The 20,254-nt window shown below is 41.4% G+C and overlaps 1 protein-coding gene across 1 annotated transcript in view; it reads left to right on the top strand.

Annotated features, from left to right (window-relative positions):
- Positions 1–20,254, top strand: part of mcf2l2 (MCF.2 cell line derived transforming sequence-like 2) — a gene marked incomplete at its 5' end in the record, with an annotated part of 282,391 nt that overhangs the window by 146,442 nt on the left and 115,695 nt on the right. The window contains 2 exons of the mRNA XM_080033371.1: positions 12,343–12,409; positions 13,921–14,036. Coding sequence (XP_079889497.1) covers positions 12,343–12,409; positions 13,921–14,036 — 183 coding nt within the window. The remainder of the gene's footprint in view (positions 1–12,342; positions 12,410–13,920; positions 14,037–20,254) is intronic.

Here is a 20,254-nt window from a genome sequence, read left to right as displayed (position 1 = left end):
ACCTCTATACATAAACACGTTACTCTTAACTTTACTTCTTTTTGCTATTCTAGTGCACTGCACTTCAGTGTCTCGGTGTACTTCTAATGCAATGAAAACCAATCTCTTTGATGCTGCTCTGATTAATATGTTTGAAGAAATGCCACTTTGTATACTTGTCAACTTTGAAAAAGTTGAGAATGCACCGGGTCTTTTCAAAAAGAGAAGAGAAAGGTGTATACTGAGAGGGAGTCTTTTACTAGTCGTTGAGATTAAAGACAGACATCTGGTGGACAGTATTCAAACAGGACTATCATCATTGCATTGATTTAAACAGCGGCCAAACTATCTGTTCACAAGTCTGGCTTTGATTCTGCAGAGGACACTGTGGATGTAAGTGCCGACCAAGCACAAAGAACTAGAATGGAGTTAAGCCCAACAGAGAAGCTGCTGATGTATATGTAATGCTGCAACACAATAGGCTGAACACATATTTCGACGGCAGCATATTTTGAGTGAACAATGGAGTGCTCTGACAACACGTGGCCAAGCCTTCACATCTATAGGTCGTATGACTTAACATACCATGAGAAGATCCTTCGTCTGGGCTGTCTCGTGCATGAGGACACTTCCAATAGGAATCAATACATGTTCCTACATACTTTATATGCATACGTTATGTATATTTAACTACTCTACATTCTCAATGGTAGACAACAGTAGTAGTATTCAAAAACACTGTTGACTCTGTTTGGAAGGTCCATTCTTGTTGTAAAAGGCGAGGTAAGCAATTCTGAAGAATGTTTGTTGAAAAAAAATCACCTTTTGTCAAATCTGTGAATATCTCCTCACAATCTGCTTCCTGCTTGTACTGTGAGTGCGCATGAAAAAATGTGGTGTTCATACACAGCCTAGGTTCTGAAAACGGGCATGTTGCTTACCATGCTGGGCCCCCTTTGTTTACATTCCCTTTGTATGCATACCAGTTTACAGAGCCTAGGCTGTGAATCAAAAAAATTCAACCATAAACTGAGCTCACCTGAGGTCTATTTGTAGTGCTAAGGCTCAGACTGATTGGTATTCAATTAGTTATTAATATATATATTTTTTTCTTCAAGAAGTGTGTTGGAGAATGTCAAACACAGTGCAAAGCATATATTGTGTTTGTAGGGTTGGTGTTTATGTTTGGGGCATGGTCATCAAAGTAAGAGGTTGTGAAGCTGTGGTCATAGCAGTCACTTTTAGTGTTTACACCATTCAGCAAAAACTGTATTTGTTCCCACATGTGCAGTCTACTGTAAATCACAGCAAACAGGAGCTCATCTCTGACCCTTCTATAGCTAACTGCACAAAAGCCTTTTGAGTTTAGAAATGTGATTGGCAGTGTGTCATGTGTCAACACTAGGAGAGAGAATTCAGGAAGAGTGTGCAAGATATAGAGAATTGTGTGTAGTGTAGTGAAAAAATTGTGTTTTGGAATGAGAATATGAGTCTAAGGCAGGACATGTGTTTGGAGTTCAGCAGAATTGGTTTGGCAGTTGGTAAATTAGTTTCAGGTTGTGCACATTGTGTCTGATGTTCCTAATGGACTATGCTTGGCTAGCATACAAAGTTAAGTTTCTCTCATAATATTTGTTGTGACTGTGTCTGGTTGCATTTGATTAAATTACTTTTTGTACAGTTTGAATGTTCCATCATTCCATTATATTTTACAAATACATTTTAATGAAATGAGTGGTCATGAAGAGTAGGGTGATGCTGTACAATAATGAATTGGTTGACTGTTAAGGTTTAGTCAAGTGACTAGCTGCAGTCTAGACTATGATTTCATATTTAGTTGTCCATGCCAGAACAATAGACACAATTAAAGTGGATCAGCATAGATTTTGAGACTCTTTGACCAGAGCTGCAAGTGCTTTATTAGAGGGAGAACATAATCTGAGTTACACACACACACACACACACATAGACATCAAATGCTCAGCTGGAGATATTTGACACCAAGCTGTTCCGTTTGCTTGAAAAACCAGATTATCACACAGAGCTTGTGTTTTTCTTACAATACAGCAGACAATAAAGACAAGGTCACCTCACTAACACAAACTGTTGATCAAGTCTCTAAACCTCAGGAAGAAGCAACCAATGTGCTAGAACGCATACGTCTACTGTATGTTGTACGTTCTAAAGCCCCGCTTCGCTTTCAGTGCAAATGTGCAGTGTTGAATGTATGCCAATGTGCAGGTTCATCATACTATTCACTATGGTGACTGTCGGACATAGAGATTAGAAATGTCCATGGTGCAAGCCTTTCTAATCACTAAAGCTCCTCACCTGAATCCCATGGAAACCAGAGGGTTGTTTCATGGAGGAGGTACAGAAAATTGAGATTTGGAGATGGAAATAGCATATCAATTAAATTATAATTCTGGTATACTTCAACACTAGTTATTTTCTGTAGTGTTGGCCATGATTGAATCAGTTGCCATAACATTGTGCTTACAAAATCATTTCTGTGTTGTGGCGATACATTGACATTGCTAAAATAAAGTATAATGAGCCAAGAAACAAGCTGTTTACCAAACTGATCTAAAATACTTTATGTGTGATATCAAAACTTTATAATAATAATTCTACAGGGAACGTATGTGGGTGCAAAGTAAAGACTATGTGGGTGCACAATCCATGTCCAGGCCAATAGGCCTCATTTTAACAATTGACTTTGGTGAGTCAAATTCTATCAAAAGGTGATCAGAATGATAGCAGAAATAAGACCGAGTTTATGTAAACTGATTAATCCATTTCGGATTATTTTCACTCGTGGCTTTTCCCGTTAGAATAATTAAAGTCAGGCTTGTGCTGATGAGGGGTACTGCCTAGCAGGTTCAAAGCAGTAGCATTCATGACACAGTATAAGCTTGTCAGTTCATGTTGTTAGCATACATGAGGGAAACATGCCATCTTATGAAAACATTCACAAAACAACTCTTCACTTGTGAAATATCTTGTAAAGGGCACGGTACAAGTGATAGCAGTATCTTCTGTTATCTCAACAGTAATGGAAGCTACCTGCTATGGTTGTATACGGTATTAATGAAGACAACTAAATAGGAAGCAAAGCTTTATTAATCCTGCTTCAGTTTGTTCAGCTATTCATAGGTTGTTGTCATATCTCGTCAGAGAGGGAAAAATGGAAACAAATATGATGACATGGATGGAATGGATGCAACTGCACATGGTCTCACAGCAAAAAGAACTCTTGACTCAGCAAATGTATGTTTGACATGACAAACATTAAAGGGATAGTTCAGTATTTTCGAAGTGGGGTTGTATGAGATTCTTATGCATAGTTAGTGTGTTACGTTGCGTCATGTCGATCAGTGCATTTTTTTTATACACATATACAAATTACTTACCTAACCTAAAACATAAATTGTATACTAAACTAAGATTTAAGAGTATTCAAGAGACACAAGAAAACCAAAATATACAGCTGTCTGGAGGCAAAAAATATGTGGAAAAAATCTCAGTTTAGTGTAAAACTGAAGGGATTTTTATTGTTCCGGTAGACATTGATATATGTGGAGAAAAAACCTTGTTCCCTTGGACCTGTCTGCAACAATACAATGCTGACTTCTGCTACAGTAACATCTCCACTAAACTCGTAACTGCGCTAATCACCATCTATCTCCATAGGGTAACACACTAAGTAGCTTACCTCATACAACCCCACTTCAAGAATACTGAACTATCCCTTTAAATCTAACGCTCATAGCGGCCTGAAACTACGGTGGCGCTGAGCATTCACCAAATAAAAAAAAGTTTCACAGCTAATGTAGCCGTTAGCACACTCAGGATCTCGTAATTACGAGAAAAGGATCTCGTTATTACGAGAAAGGGATCTCGTTATTACGAGATAAGGATCGCTCGCCCCTCTCATTCATCAATAACGATGGCTGGCTGGCTGCAGGCTTTTCTCCTGAACAGTCCCAGTGACTGCATGTCTGAGCAAAGTTGACATGGCTATACTCATTGTTATGCCCTCCTTGTAGAAAGTTCTTATGTGTTTGTATGAGTCAAGGATCACACAGAGTTTAAACGACTGCATTTAATCCAAGCATTCAATAAAACTGTGCTCCGATACAGTAACAAACAGGAGGTAAAAGTGAACTAGCCCACCGGGCATTCTGATTGGATAAGGCAACACAGTATGGTGGCTCCGGTGGCTCATAATGAACAAACAAAATGCATAATCATTTAACCCAATGATCTACACTCCTCATTAAGAAACATCAATAATTCCCAATGCCTCAATCCGAGCAGGAAATAAAAGACGATAGCGTCATTGTTGCCGTCCTGCAGCCAGCAGCCACGTTATTGATGAATGAGAGGGTGATCCTTATCTTAACTTTTTTTTATTTGGTGAATGCTCAGCGCCACCGTATGAAACTGTATTGATGTTGGTCTACAAAAAATAATGGAGGCTCACCTCCACTGTCAGGCTGGAAATTTGAAGTTTGTCTACACTGCACCAGTTGGTTGAAGGTAGCCTACACCGTTCAGATGGGTCAGTGAAAGGCATTAAGTCATTCCAAAACTCTGATTTGTATTTTACAACAGCCGATGTATTGAAAGCCTGGTAAAAACAACCGGGCTGTGAGAAATTACATTGGGAGCGCCTCCATGGCCATTTGGCCGCAGTGCTTCTTAAACAGTCTGTTAGTACAGTTAATCCCACGGCAAGCCATAATGTCACGTAGCCTATGGTAACATCACCACAAGCAGTCTGTTGAGTTAACATGCTAACTAGCCTCTGAGCCCAGCTGAGAGCAGCGGCTAACTGTCACTCAAACCTAACCTTCCCCCTAATTATTCATAAATGTAAACCTCTTATAAAATAAAAAAGAGCGTGGTTAAATTATTCACCCCCCTCACAGTTATCATGGGGAAAAAACTTTATTATACAGTTTGAAAAAGCTTTTGAAACCAGGCTGTAAATTGTTCTGTTGTGAAAATGGGCATTTGAACACTTCCAGGGTTTCAACCTGAGCCCCAGAGGTTGCCGCTTGAAAAATATTGAGTAATCAGAACTATCAAAAAAAAACAGGAAGTGCCTATACTTGATTTTATTTTATAATTTCCTCTTCACATAATGTATTGCTTTACTTCCTGCCAGTCAGTGGAGATCTAAACGGAAGAGCCTGTCAGTGGAGGTCTGCAGCCAGCCTCTCTTGCATATATGCCAGAGCCTGTCGAGGCTTTCTGGCATATGCACCCATGAGCAGCTTTCATAGGATGGAATAAGGAACATGAATCCAGTGTCCAGACACCACTAGCACCTGCTGTCTCCTATTCAAGTGTGAAGTCCAACCCAGTTACATAAGACTCTAACTTCGTCTTTAGTCTGACACATACAGTAATGATGGAAAGTAGAAGACTGGCCTCCTAGTCAACTTGTACTATTTTACAACTGAATGTAATTCCTAATTCATTCACGAGTAAATATCTTAACATTGATTCCTTTCAGTGTGGCTAAATGTCCTACCTTCAAACATGCTGTATCCTAGCACTTAGTGTAGTAGCACAAAGCATGCTGTACTCCAAGATGAGCATATGAAAGAAAGTCGGCTTCCACACACACACACACACACACACACACACACACACACACACACACACACACACACACACACACACACACACACACACACACACACACACACACACACACACACACACACACACACACACACACACACACACACACACACACACACACACACACACACCCTACAATAAGATCAAATATGCTCAAATGAACAAGATAATCCTAATGTTTCAGAGTGTAAAGTGAACACATTTTCATTGTGGTTTGCAGGTCTATCTATGGCAGATGATTAACAACTCATGACTTTTCTGCCGTGACACTTTGTTGTAAATGTTTGTGAGTGTGCATAGCCTATCCCGTTAGCTCTTTGTTCCTCTTGATGCCTCTCTCAAACACCCCTGTAAACTGTGGAGCTGGCTTAATAAACCTCCCAACACAGAGCCACTTAATATAATGGCTTTGACTTCTGTGACAAAATGCTTGTCTGACTTTATCATCTTGACACATCCAGTGTGTTGTCCACTCTCTGTCTGTTTGTCTACTGCAAGCTGACACCTTTAGCCTTCAACACTGGGATGTACTATAGACTACATTTAGAGCATTAAACACACCCACACACACACACACACACGCACACACACGCACACACACACACACACACACACACACACACACACACACACACACACACACTTACTGTGCTGTTTCCAGTCCATGTGTGAGGTGAAGTACAGAAAAAGTCTTCTCTGCTCCTGTGCGCTTATTGTATCAGTCGGCCTGCAACACACTTCTACACACACTTCTCCTTTGCTTCCACCGTCCCTGCTCCTAACAGTTAGACCTTTCCCCCTGTCAGTGTTGGTAGTAATCCACTGGGGCAGCTGAGCTTCCCATGTGTGTCCTGACCACACAGTGTGAGAGAGAGAGAGAGAGAGACACACACTGTGGGTGGATACATACGGTAAAGGGGGAGGGGACACCTTTACACCCCGCCTCCCTCTATCTATCTGTCTTAACCTTTCAGATAGTGTCATGTGTGTGTGTGCCAGCACATAGGGGGAGTTGAAGTTTGAATTGCTCCCTGACATATGCAGTAAACACACATAAACAACTGGATTTATTGCCTTCCAGGAAATGCAGTTTTAAATATGAGCCCCCAAGTTAAGTTAGTTAAGTGGCCACCAAACTGAAAGCAGCCGTCAAGCCTTAAGGAGCCGACAGTGGCACAGTGTGACTACCCTGCACAGAGATCAGCTTTCCTTGAGAATCGTTATCTGGCTAGTTTTTACATTTGGTATAGATTATTTTTAACTGCATTTTAGATATCAAGACATGGATGGCAGCAAATTTCCTAGAGTTCAACCAGGACAAAACAGAGGTTTTACTCATTGGTCCTGGGGCCTGTTTCAGGTAGCTGGTTTTACATACTCTGGGTTTAATCATACGCTCTGAGTTGGTTAACTCAGAGCGCAGGGTTGATAAGCAACTCTGGGTTTTCGGTTACAGAACAGTGGATCAGCGTTGGGTTAATCAACTCTGAGCGTGTTCACTCTGGGTGGAGCGTGTGCATAAAAGCCATCGTCAATGGATCGCTGATAACATGATTCACCATGGAAACAGAAGAAACAAATGCGTGATCCTCCCACTTCTCCACTTCTCAAAAAAAGAAAAAAAAACTTCTCCGCTCCTCCCACTGGAGTTAGAAATATTAACGAATGAGTTTATGGTAGCCTATGGAGAATAATTAACGGGTATATTGTCACATAACTCTGATCTAATCTCCTCGGCAATTCAGAAAAAAACAGAGCAATCATTTCGCTTCCGTATGAGAAGCCATAGTCTATTTTAAAAAGTTACGCATATCAGCAGTAAAGTAATAAAGCTGGCGCGGCACAGCATTTCTGACAGTGTTTTATATTCGCTGTATTTGGGAAGCTGTAGCCTAATAGCCCACTGTGCAGTAAACAGACTGTCGCTTCTTTTAAATGGGGAGTGAAAGACATTAACGTCTGACACATAAGGTGACAGTTTCCATTGAAGAGCCTGATTGATTTATTACCAGATCCATTTTCCTCAAGTGATCACAGTTTAAATTATTATATAATTATTTATATAATTTTTATATTCATATTAGGCTATAATATGAATATAAAAGGGCTCGTCTGTGACTTTAGGATCGCACAAGTGAACAGTAACAATCGCGTGCAGCCGCAGCGTTACATGAATCCACCTGACATAAATCTGTTCAGTGGCACAGACGTTAAAAAGCATACAATACAAATATGTTTATTAATCTGAATGTAGAGCATGTCACGATGTGTAAGGTGGCCGCCTATATGAACGGACCGAGGGCTGAGAACAAGGCTACTGATCAGATAAATGATCGGTCAAACGTAAAATCATCAGGAAATGATAAAAACATCCCGATGGAGATTTCTGTGGAGTGATTTTGCTTCAAACTGTACAGGGACGCGTGTGACAGTGACACTCCTTCTTCAGTCGGAGCTGCAGCGTAAAGTGAAAACAAACTCAGGGTAGGTCTAACCACCTATCCAGCAGGTTAGACCCACGGCGTATGTTGCCGCAGTAACTGACTCTCGGTTGCATTGAACCTGCTACCTGAAACGGAAAACCCAGAGTTTCCACCAACTCAGAGCGAACAAACTCCGGGTTGCCTCAAAACCAGCTACCTGAAACAGGCCCCTGAAGGCCAGAACGAGAAACGTTTACCAAAGTTAAAGGATTTTATTTATCGCAATCTGTAAAAAAATCTGGGTGTGATTTTTGACTCTAAGCTCAGTTTTATTCCACACATCAAAAACATAACAAAGATAGGTTTTTACCATCTTAAGAATATAGCCAGAGTCCGCCCGTTTCTCTCTCAGGCCAGCACAGAGGTGATTTTATCTCCTGTCGCTTAGACTACTGTAATGCCCTGCTCTCTGGCCTTCCCAAAAAGAGCATTTCGATTTGACAATTATTACAAAACTCAGCCGCACGAGTGCTGACAAGGACCAGAGGGCGGGAGCACATTACACCGGTTTTAAGGTCACTGCATTGGCTCCCCGTGCGTTTCAGGATTGATTTTAAGGTTATTTTACTAGTTTTTAAGTGTCTTAACGGTCTTGGGCCTTTTTACCTATCTGACCTGCTTTTACTCTATCAGCCCCCGCGGACCCTGAGGTCCTCCGGTACTGGCCTTTTGACCATACCACAGATTAGCTCTATAAAGCACGGGGAGGCGGCTCTCAGTTTCTATGGGCCCCGACTGTGGAACAGCCTGCCGGAGAACCTCAGGGTCGCGGAGACTGTTGAGGTTTTTAAAAAGAGGCTCAAGACACATCTTTTTAACCAGGCTTTTAATTGATTGATTGATTGATTTATTTGTTTATTTATTTTTAAAGTCTTATTAATTCCTTTTATGCTGTGCTTTTCTGAGCACTTGTATCTTTATTCTTTTTTACTGTTTTAATCTTTAGTTTTAAGCCTCTATGTTTTTATGTTTTAGTCCCTCATGTTTTTAACCTCTATGCTTTTTGCTTTATTTCACTGTTTTAAACTGTCAGTTTTTAATCTCCAGTGTTTCCTCATGGGGTCTGCCAGACTGGGAGTTGTCTCTGTTCTGGCCGTTGGGGGTGCTGTCCTGTGGGCGGTTTCGGCCCGGGTAGCTAGAGGGCTCCGCACCCTGGTGTGGGGCCTCTTGTCTGCCCGGGTTGGGCTGGTCCCTGTGGTGGCGCTCCCTGCGGCCTTGGACCGGGATCGCTCCCAGTGTGGTTGGCCCCCCCAAAGATAGCTTCCTCCACGCCGCAGGTCTCAGTGCCCAGCCATGTCTCTTAAGTGACAGCTAGTGTATGCGTGAGTGTGAGAGTTTGTGTGTCTGTGTGTGTATGTGTGAGTGTGAGAGTTTGTGTGTATGTGAGTGTGTGTGTCTGCGTGTGTATGTGTGAGTGTAAGAGTTTGTGTGTCTGTGTGTGTATGTGTGAGTGTGAGAGTTTGTGTGTCTGTGTGTGTATGTGAGTGTGTGTGTGTGTGTGTGTGTGTGTGTATGAGTGTGTATGCATTTGTGTATGTCTCTGTGCATGTCATGGGCGGTGTGAGGGTTGGGTTCTTTTCATTTTCTTCTCTTGATTTTATTTGCTGTTTTTCTATTTCTCTGCTGTTGTTTTTAATCTCTGTAAGGCACTTTGAGCTACTTTTCTATGAAAAGCGCGATATAAATAAAAATGTATTGATTGATTGATTGATTGGTTGATTGATTGATTGATTGATTGATAAATCCCAAAACAAACCTGGGCCTTCCTCCATGTTCAATGATGTGAAAGGCACAGACTCAATTGTTACTACATTCAGATAGTATTGTGGGATGCTCCAAAAGATAGAAATAAAGAAATAACACAAGTCAACATGCGACTAGAACCTCCATTTGCAAACTATCTGAAGAAGATGACATATCTGACCAGATACCACTACTCTTTGGTACTTTGGCATTTTCCCTTCATGTTTCAACTGGTCCAAAAACAGTACTGAAGTTCAATGCCCTGTAGTGGAGATCTGTATCACCATTTTTACAAAAAGTAGTGAAATGTTAGTGATTCATGTGCCTATTGGTTTTATTGGAACTATTTCTGTTGGCAATATATAGCATGTCCTGTGTCTCATTAGTAGTAACGCACGTCATGTGCATTAAACCTAATTATGGCCTTACATTGATAGGATAAGTGAGTAATGACATGTATATTGTTCTAAGATAGTAGCCGTATACAACCAGATAATGAATAGACAAGATTGTCCCTGTACTTGTTCACATTCTTGCTTCTAACAAAGTTAGAGAGAAGCCCTTACGCTACAGTCTGGGTCCTGTGTGGAGAGACACCTGGACAGTGTTCGCGTACAAACAAACATTTTTCCATTTCCTGTTTGTGTCAGTGATACAGCAGAGAGAAGCATGTGATGGACCTGTTGTAAGCTTTATTGACCTATAACTCCTAGCATACATCAAAACGTCTCTGCCGACTTCTGATTGCTTATAAATTGCACACATAGTACAAACTTGTGTGCTCATATGAAATGAACGATAACTGCCCGCACATGTTTGATTTAAAAGCATCTCATCATCATATTTCCCAGTGGATGTAGCTTGGACAAAGCTAATGGGCCTACATTATATTTCTGACTAGTGTTTCCAAAGTCAATACCTCATTTTCAAACACAGCCATAAGACTGGTTTTATTTTTGGAGGACCTCAATAGGTTATATAAAGGTGTTACTTTGTAGGGCGGATTGATTACGAGCAGTGGAAACAGAATAGAGAGCCGTGATGAGGTCATCATTGAAGAGTCAAAATAAAGTGTGTATTGTGTTTGTTCTTTTAAGTTGTGTGGTTTAAAAGAAGTGGGTAAAGATGTTATTGTGTTGCAATGTTGAACATGTAGGATCCACTGTGTTTGTATACGGTAGCTGTTGGTATTATATTGATAGTATAATTACATATTGTGTATTGGAAGTATATAATTGTTATATTACATTGTATATACTATATAATAATATACCCATATTAAAAGATAAATAATAAGAGTCATGCCACTGCCATGGCTAAAAGATTTTCATGCCTCTGGGTGGAAGGATTCAAACAGTAAACTCATAAATGTTGGACATGAATGTACAGTTGATGACTCACTGTTAAGAAGTCCCTCTGATTGAACACACAGATAATGCTTTAATTACTGGCACCGAGGAAGCTCCATAAAAAATATGGGTGTGAATGAGTGAGTGTGTTTCAAGCTTATTTTTGTTTGTCTACTGTCATGGTAACATGGACTGATGATATGATGGGGAAGCTTTTTTTCCCCACAGTAAAGTCCAAGTGGTCCTTCTGTAATTGTCCACACACTTTACAATACGGGCACATTAATTAACTGTCAGTTAATGCTTAGTTAATGCTATTAACAGTTAGTTAAAGGTGCTGTAAGCGGAATGGTTCTTCCTGTCAGTTACTGCAGTTAGCAGTCCCCTCGCTTGTCCCTACGTCACCACATTAATGCACTGCGGTCTTCAAGCAGCAAGTTATCTAGCATCATCTCAGATCCATAAGTGTGATAAAACATGATAAAAACCATCAAAACAGACATTGGGAAGGATTTTTACCTGCTCCGCCATTGTAGGCGCATAAACATTCACTGTCTGTGGCTCTGCGGGTGCACCGGCAGTGAGACGGGTGCCGGTTTGTAGCGTTCTCTCTTCTGATTGGATACCACTTTCGGGATCCCCGAAAAATTTAATTTTGCCGATTACATGCAGAGTGGGTGGCTGAGAGATCAGAGGTATGAAACGCGCACACTATGTAAGGGATCACTGTATGAATATAGAGTGATTTAACACATATATTAACATAAATGTATCGCTCACTTCACCTTTAATACGTAGTTAATGTGTAGTTAATGCTTATTCAGCATTTGCTAACTGTTAATGCTCAGTTATTAATGGTGAGTTTATGCTTGGTTACGTATTAAATAAACATAAGAGTTAGTAAATGCTTACTTAATGCTTATTAGGCATTAACTAAGCATTTACTAACGGTTCATTAATGTACCCTTATTGTAAAGTGTTACTTTGCACTTTTGTAAGTTACAAGACAAATCCAAATTTTGCAAAGAGCCCCATGACAGAATGGATGAATAAATGAGTGTGAGTGTTTGTTTCATTAAGATATGCTATGTATTACAAATCACACAATCAATGATTTCCCTGTTTTCCTGCAGACACATCATGACTGAGCTGATTGAAACAGAAAGGCTATATGTGGAAGAACTGCAAAGCATCATGGAGGTATAATATCCTTTGATTTGACATTGCCTCGTGCCTTGCACTAATTAACATGAATTAACATGCCACTTTTAATTGTCCTATTTGAGGATCGCTCCAGTTATTAACCACATGGTGTTATTTTCACAGTTTTGGCTACTGACACTGGACATTGAATTGTGTCTTACTATTTCCATAGACAATGGTTTGGCTAAACAGGCTAAATAGTTGTCTTGTTTCAAACCTGTCTTATCTTATGACTGTAATGTGTCTTGCCCTGTCGGACCCTAACATGGCAACCCAAGTGAGACCCAAACCAGAATGAATACATTCCTTTAATTTACATAGACATTATACCTACCGGTTCAATATCATATTTAACTTGTCTGAATATGGTTTGAATTGATGATGGAAAAAATGCAGACCTATATGTTATGTTTACTGCAGTACAAAAAACGTACAGAAGGTTTTTTTTTCTCAGATGAGGAAGATTTTTTCCCAACCCATAAAGCAGGATTTAATCCTTCAGTATCAGAAAAACAAAACTACTTTTAATACTATTGATACATGTGATGTTCATTAGACAGCAACAAATTAGACAGAGGTAGATAAACAAAAAACATTTACCCAAGTACTGCATTTGCATTTTAGAGTAATTTAAAAATATATATATACATATATAATTTAACTGTGCTTCCTTTGCATAGTAAACCCACTTGTACATCAAAGTCTACAAAGCCACCCGTTAGATAATGTTTGTGAAGGGTTCCTTCTCTGTGATTGGAGCTGCATCGGTCACAGTGAGGTGCTTCATAAAATCTTTTTGTTATTAAGTCCATGATTATCCTCTTTAGAATGTGTTACGTTCATTATTAATGATCAGACATACAGCATTACTTTGGAGCTATTAGTCAAACATGGACTTTAATTTTCCCTCCATAGATAGACACCTTAAGAAAGATAGAAGATAATGCCTCCTCCATGATTTATGACTCTTATGTAACTCTTCATGTTGGATTCTATCATTAGAATCAGGATCAGCTTTATTAGCCAAGTATGTGCAAATGTACCAGGAATTTGACTTTAACCCAACGTTTAAGTTGCTATCAATGTGCTTAAACACAGCAATTTGCTATTGTTATTGCTTGAATTTACTAGAACTGTTTCAAGGACAGGGTCATAATGCACAGTTAGTGTCCAGTCATAAATACATATTATCGCACTATGATAACGCATTGATAATTGCGTTATCATAGTGTGATTGATTGCCTCATAAATCCATCCTTCAGTTTCTTGTCAGCGTATGACGTCATTGGGTTGAACATGTCCACTCAGTTTTCTGATGGAACATATACACATGAGAGGCTTGACTCGTACTGTATTCTCATCACAGATATGGATAAGGTTTTTACACTACAGGTGGGCAGAGGTAAAATGTTTAGCTGCAAAGTGTTGCTGACTTGCTCAGCAGTTTCTCTGGTTAACTTTGCCTCGGTCACTCCACCCCCCCCCCCCCCCCACCTCTCTCTCCTCAGGGTTACTTTGCAGAGCTGGATAACTCAGAAGTGAGCCACCTCATCCCCCTGGCCCTGGAGAACAAAAGGGATGTGCTGTTTGGCAACCTCCCCCAGATAAATGACTTTCACAACAGGTAGGTGGTGGGTGGGAAGCATGTTGTACATTGATCAGCCATATACTGTGTCTGATAGCAGTAACACACACGGCTATAGTGGAACAAGCTCTGGAAAAACCTTGATCGTTAAAGACCTACTTCACCGGTGTAAATATGAAGGTGTATTGAAGTCTGAGATCCAATGTAGTATAAATATGCAAACATTTTAGAAATCGGTTCATCCTAGCCTGAGAAAAGGCAGAAAGACAGTTTTATAGTCTCACTGTCTAACCCTACATTTTACTAGTGTGACATCACACTAGTAAAAATGTAGGGTTAGGATTAACAGGACAGCTGGGCCAAGGGAAGACTGAGGAAAGACTTAGGGAAGAAAAACCTCATTCATTATATTATAATAGCGATTTTATAATAATAGAACGCCGGTTCCGTATGGTTGAAGTATTCCTTTAAAGACATACCTCATGTCCTATTCAAAGCACAGTCGATGAAAGGCTTTCCATTCCCTGACATGTTAATCCACACAACATGAAAGTGATTTTCCTTGACATATTGTTGTCTCATGTATTTGTGTGCATACTTTTTACCCAGCTGTGAATTGGGAGCAGGGATGGATGACTCATTTGGTCTACTCCATCAGACGTGATGGGTTGTAGCCTCTGAGACACATTGCTTGTTGAAAAGGTCACACAAGGTTCATTTAAAGGAAGGGAGGACATCTTTCTTTTTTCTTTTAGTTTTTTCAGACTTCTGATCCTCATCAGAGCTGACGAGATAGTTAATCAAAGCAACCGTCAACAAACCAAGCAGAGAAGAGACATCACAGGCGTTCCTGGCAGATTACACTCCCCAAAGGCCTGAGCCAAAGAGTTGTTTCTTCTTTCTCTTCTTTATCTCCATCCTCTCTCTCTCTCTCTCTCTCTCTCTCTCTCTCTCTCTCTCTCTCTCTCCCTCCCTCACTCTATCGCTCTACCTCTCTCCCTCCCTCCCTCACTCTCTCTCTGTCTCTCTCCCTCCCTCGCTCTCTCTCTCTACCTCTCTCCCTCCCTCTTTCTCTCTCCCTCCCTCTCACTCTCTCTCCCTCTCTCTCTCTCTCTCTCTCTCTCTCTCTCTGTGTCTCTCTCTATCTCTCTCTCTTCTAAATTTCCATTCCTCCTTCTTGCTTCCTGTTATGTCTTGCGTCTTCTCTCTTCTCTCTCATCTCTTAACTGGTAGAACATCTGGAACCATTAGACTGCCTGGGATTTGTTCCATTATTTTTGTTTACCAAAGGGATATGACCAGCCACTGTAAAGGAGTATTTCAGCTATTTAGTATTGAACTTCCACACAGTTACAGTTTTTCACAATTGCTTAAACACATTTCCTGATAGACTACCTCACTTTTTCAAAACCCTAAACACAAATTTCAAAACTCAAACACAAAATGCAAAATCCTTCACATCTCTTGCAAAAGCACACTTTACCCTCAAAACAGTGTTAACTCTTCACTAAATGGTGTTTTCTTTTCAAATGACAAACACATACATCATATGACTAGACATTTCTTGCACTCATTGAACACTGGTGTGCAGAATGGAAAACACTATAGTATAAATGCAAAACACTATATGAATGCTTTATCAGTAGAATTATGCCTTTGCATGTTCATACACTTTCACCTACAGTAACAACAAATACTTTACGGTTTTTGCCAAATCCTAACACACATGTTGCAGAATAGTTTATTTTGCCATTTCAAACTAACACAATGAATAGGTAGGACTGCAGTTCAAGCAATTCAGTGTCTCAGTATAAACTAAGAAAGAATTACAGTAAAATTAGGGAACAATGGTAAAAAAAACAGCGTTGCAAGGAATTGGGTGGTTGGATTATGAATCCTTTTATGGATACCGCCTCCTATTTGCATATGGCCACATCGCCTCATCAACATCACACTCACTAGCCTCGTTCGACTTGGAGCCGTCTTGCTCAGACCTGCGCAACTATGACGCGCATCTTGCTGAACGCACAACAAAAATGCTGCATAAATGCTGTGCGCTCAGCAAGACGAGCGTCATAATTGCGCAGGTCTTAGCAAGACGGCGACATCTCAAACGAGGCTAATGTCACCCTTTGAGAAGCAACAGGGAAATGATCACCTGATATCCAGTCTAAATCTCCTAATTATGGAGAGACTCAGGTTTAGCTGCACTCTCTGTCCAGGCTCCCTCATTGATAGGCCATGATCTATAAAATGGTCCACTATAGTGTTCCGGTTGTATGTGTCTCCGTCTGTTGCCTTCTTTGTCCTCGTACTCCTGTCGCTCTCTCTCCTCCTCTTTCCTTGACTCTTACCGTCTCAGAAAGGAGCTGAGCTCACCTGGGGTCTATTTGTAGTGCTAAGGTTTAGACTGATTGGTATTCAATTAGTTAAATTTGTTTTCAAGAAGTGTGTTGGAGCATTTCAAACACAGTGCAAAGCATATATCGTGTTTGTAGGGTTGGTGCTTTGGTTGAGGGCATGGTGACAAAAGTTAGAGGTTGTTAGTGTTTACAGTATTCGGCAAAAACTGTATTTGTACCAAAATGTGTAGTCTACTGTAAATCACAGCAAACAGGAGCTCATCCCTGATCCTTCTATAGCTAACTGCACAAAAGCCTTTTGAGTTTAGAAATGTGATTGGCAGTGTGTTCTGTGTGAATACCAAGAGAGAGAATTCAGGAAGAGTGTGCAATATATTGAGAATTGTGTGTAGTGTTGTGAAAAATGTGTGTTTTAGAATGAGAATATGAGTCTAAGGCAGGAAATGTGTTTGGAGTTCAGCAGAATTGGTTAAGCAGTTGGTAAATTAGTTTCAGATTGTGCACATTGTGTCTGATGTTCCAAAAAATGTGTTTAAACAATTGTGAAAAACTGTAATACATTGGGTCAAGCTTCAGAAACACTGGCTCCTATACTCTTTGCATAATTTCTGTTTCAAAAATGCATCTTGTCACTGGGTGTTTGGGGTTTCCACAGATCACAGCAGACATGCCTGGGTGGATGAAGTGTGTTCAGCCTGCACACAGAGCCAGCAGTGCCTCTACAGACTACCTCATTTGGCTCACAGCTTTGCTTTCCAGCCTTGTGCCCGCTATATCCAACTCCTCTTACTTGGCCTGCTCCTGCTCATTCACATACTCAACACAGTCTTACCAAGGCACTGTTAGATAGTGTGATCTGAGAAGGACCCAATTAAACATCAATGATGTGGGTGTTCTGTTGCCTTGGAATCTGAGCTGCCCTCTGAAGCCATGCAGGGCCAAAGCCAGCGTCAGCAGTGTTACAGGCTGCTCTCTGTCCCTGATAACGTCCATGTGTTAGTCATGGGGAAAGACTTTAGCGATGCACACTATCTTCAGCACCTGGCAGCAGTGACAGTGGCATTCTAAAGCACAGCCGTATCTATTTTCTTTTGATCCTTTGGTTTGGGTATCAAGCCGTCCCAAAGGCTCCCTAAAGGGTGGAGCTACACACTGCAGTCTGTTGATTGGTCGACAGAATCACGATTTCTGTGCGAGAAATAAACCGTTGTGTGTACCTATTCCCCTGGGCAAGGGTGAAGACTCTTGTGTTAAGAAAAAAATATCTGGACGCAGTTCTTTGTTTATTGTGTTGTGTTTTTCCTCTTCATTGAATCAATCATTGGGCTACACTGTGTCCTGCTGCTATGATGTCACCATAGTGACATAGCTGCTATGATGTCACCATAGTTACTCAGCTGCTATGATGTCACTATAGTATCACTATACGTAGCAGCTGCAGCCAGCGCATCAACAGCTCTGACCCATAGACTGTTTATACTATTAACGTCTGGCATAAACCCCGCCTACCAGGTTACGGTGCTGTCGGCACACAAGTCAGATCAAGGGTTTCCATTCTGTACAAAAGCTTACTGTACCAAACCAAAATCTGCTACTCAGTGGAAACGAGGCATGGGACAGCTTTGGGCATGTTCTGGCTGGAGATCTTCTATTGCGGCACACTCTCCCACCTTGTCCATCCTTTGTGCTGCTGTATGCCCACCATCTTGTTTATTCATCTCAACACCAGCCCACTACCCGACCCTGTCTTTGTGGCCTTGGTCTGTGTCGTAATGCAGTGAACTCATTCTCATTCCCTGGTGCCTCTGTAATAGATGTGAACTGTGACACATGGGATTGTAGTACCAAGGCAATGTGGACTGACCTGAAGCATTAGCTACTATGGGCCTCATTTATCAACCGTGTGTAGAACAGAAAAGTGGGTGTACGCACATTTCCACGCAAACCTCGGCATTTATCAATTTGGACGTGAGCGCAGGGTTCGCTCAAATCCCACGCCAGCTCTCACATCGTGTACGCAAGTTTGTAAACAGCATGGACTTGCAGAGCCGGCTGTGCCATGTAGCCGATTACTTTGTTGGACAATTGTTAGTAGATAATACTAATGCAGTGTTTGCACAGACCGAGATAAACATATTAATCACTTAAAAATGTACAACATGGAGACTTCCGGTTGGCTACAGAACAAGATGGCAGGCTGAGCACTTTGCTCCCGCGAGTCAGCGTTTTATTAACCCCTGTGAACTTAATTAAAATATAACGAAGTGGTTTCTTTTAAGATTATGATGGGGGGGAAAAAAAGGCAGAGGTAGAGGGGCGCAAGATACAGCGGAGAATGATTCCCACCGTGCAGAACAAGCCGAGGACGACATGTGGGGAGATGAGGGCCAACATGGCGGCGACTCAACACTGGGAGCGGTGTGCACAGGGCTTGAAGCTATAGGTAAGCAGATCAGCGAACTCAAGTCTGAACTAAAGGAAGACTTAAAAACGTTCAAAGACGAAATTAAACGTGACATGAGAGAAGAACTCATCGAGTTCAAGCAAGATGTTAACCGGAAGCAGCTAGCTACAAACATGCTAGCAATGCAGGAGCACAACGAGAAAATCAACGACGACGACACCGAAACGTGGATCGCGGAGGCTAACGCAGCCCTTCAACAAACCATACAGGATCAGCAGAAGCTAGAAGACAAGCTGAACGACATAGAGTCGAGGGCAAGATGAAACAACCTGAGGATCCACGGTGTGCCGGAGGACGCAGAACAAGGCTCGGTGATAGAGTATGTTGAAGAAATGCTCCGGTCCGAACTCAAGCTGAACGACGTAGTGGATTTACAAATACAACACACACACAGAGCCCTGGCGCCCAAACCGGGCCCAAACTCGCCTCCGAGGTCTATTATAATCAATTTCCAGCAATACAGCAGCAAGGAGATGGTTATTCAAAAAGCATGGCGACAGAAAATCACAATGGGAGAGAAACCGCTGTATTTCGACCATGACTATACAGCTACTGTTCTACAACAGCGCAAGGCGTTCACCAATATCAAAAAGGCTCTCAAAGAAAAGGGCATCTGTTTCCAGACGCCCTTCACTCGGATGCGCATTCACTGGGAGAGCGGTGTGCAGGTGTACGGCAGTGCCTGGGAGGCAGCGTAGGAGCTCCGGCAGCGGGGATACAGCGTGGAGGTGCCAGAGAGACCACCCAGTAGGAGTCACCTGTTGGAGCTTCTCCAGCGGGCTACACCGTGGCAGCGAGTGGGATAAAACGCAGATGTAGGCACTGCCAGACGCGCTAAAGAGCGCCGACGGAAATTTCAGCATAGACGCCAGGAAGAACAGTAATGTTCAAAAACTGATGGAAAACAAGCGACCCTTAACATAAAGATAAGTATTGTATTCACGCGCTGGCTGGTGGGGCAGCGAGAGTTCGGCTCTACCAACGGACGCACACGTAAGTTCAAGAGACAATTTGTAGCGGACTAATTGGGGAGGGGGCCCTTTCCTTGTGAGAGGTTTATTTCCCCTCAGCTAAAAACTGGAGAATGCTCTCCAGACTTTGGAAGTCCTTTCACTTTACTGTTATAATGCTTGTTCTAAGCCGTTCTGGGCTTGTTATTGTGTTCCAGTTATCATTGGTTTCTAAGTTAAGCCTGTGGAAACATAATGTTGTAAGATTGACTCAGTTTAGTTGTGATGCAGTCTGATGAGGTAAAGCTAATGTCCTTAAATGTGAACGGTTTGGGAAACCCGATTAAAAGGTATAAGGTAATGGCAAAATTGAAAAAAGAGAAGGCAGATATTATTTTTATGCAAGAAACTCACCTTTCCTGACAAGAGCATGAGAAATTGAAACGATTTGGTTTTAAAAATACTGTCTATAATTCATTT

This window comes from Ammodytes marinus (genome assembly GCF_949987685.1).
Source record: "Ammodytes marinus genome assembly, chromosome: 8".
Lineage (NCBI taxonomy): Eukaryota > Metazoa > Chordata > Actinopteri > Uranoscopiformes > Ammodytidae > Ammodytes > Ammodytes marinus.
This window is presented reverse-complemented; position numbering and strand designations above follow the sequence as displayed.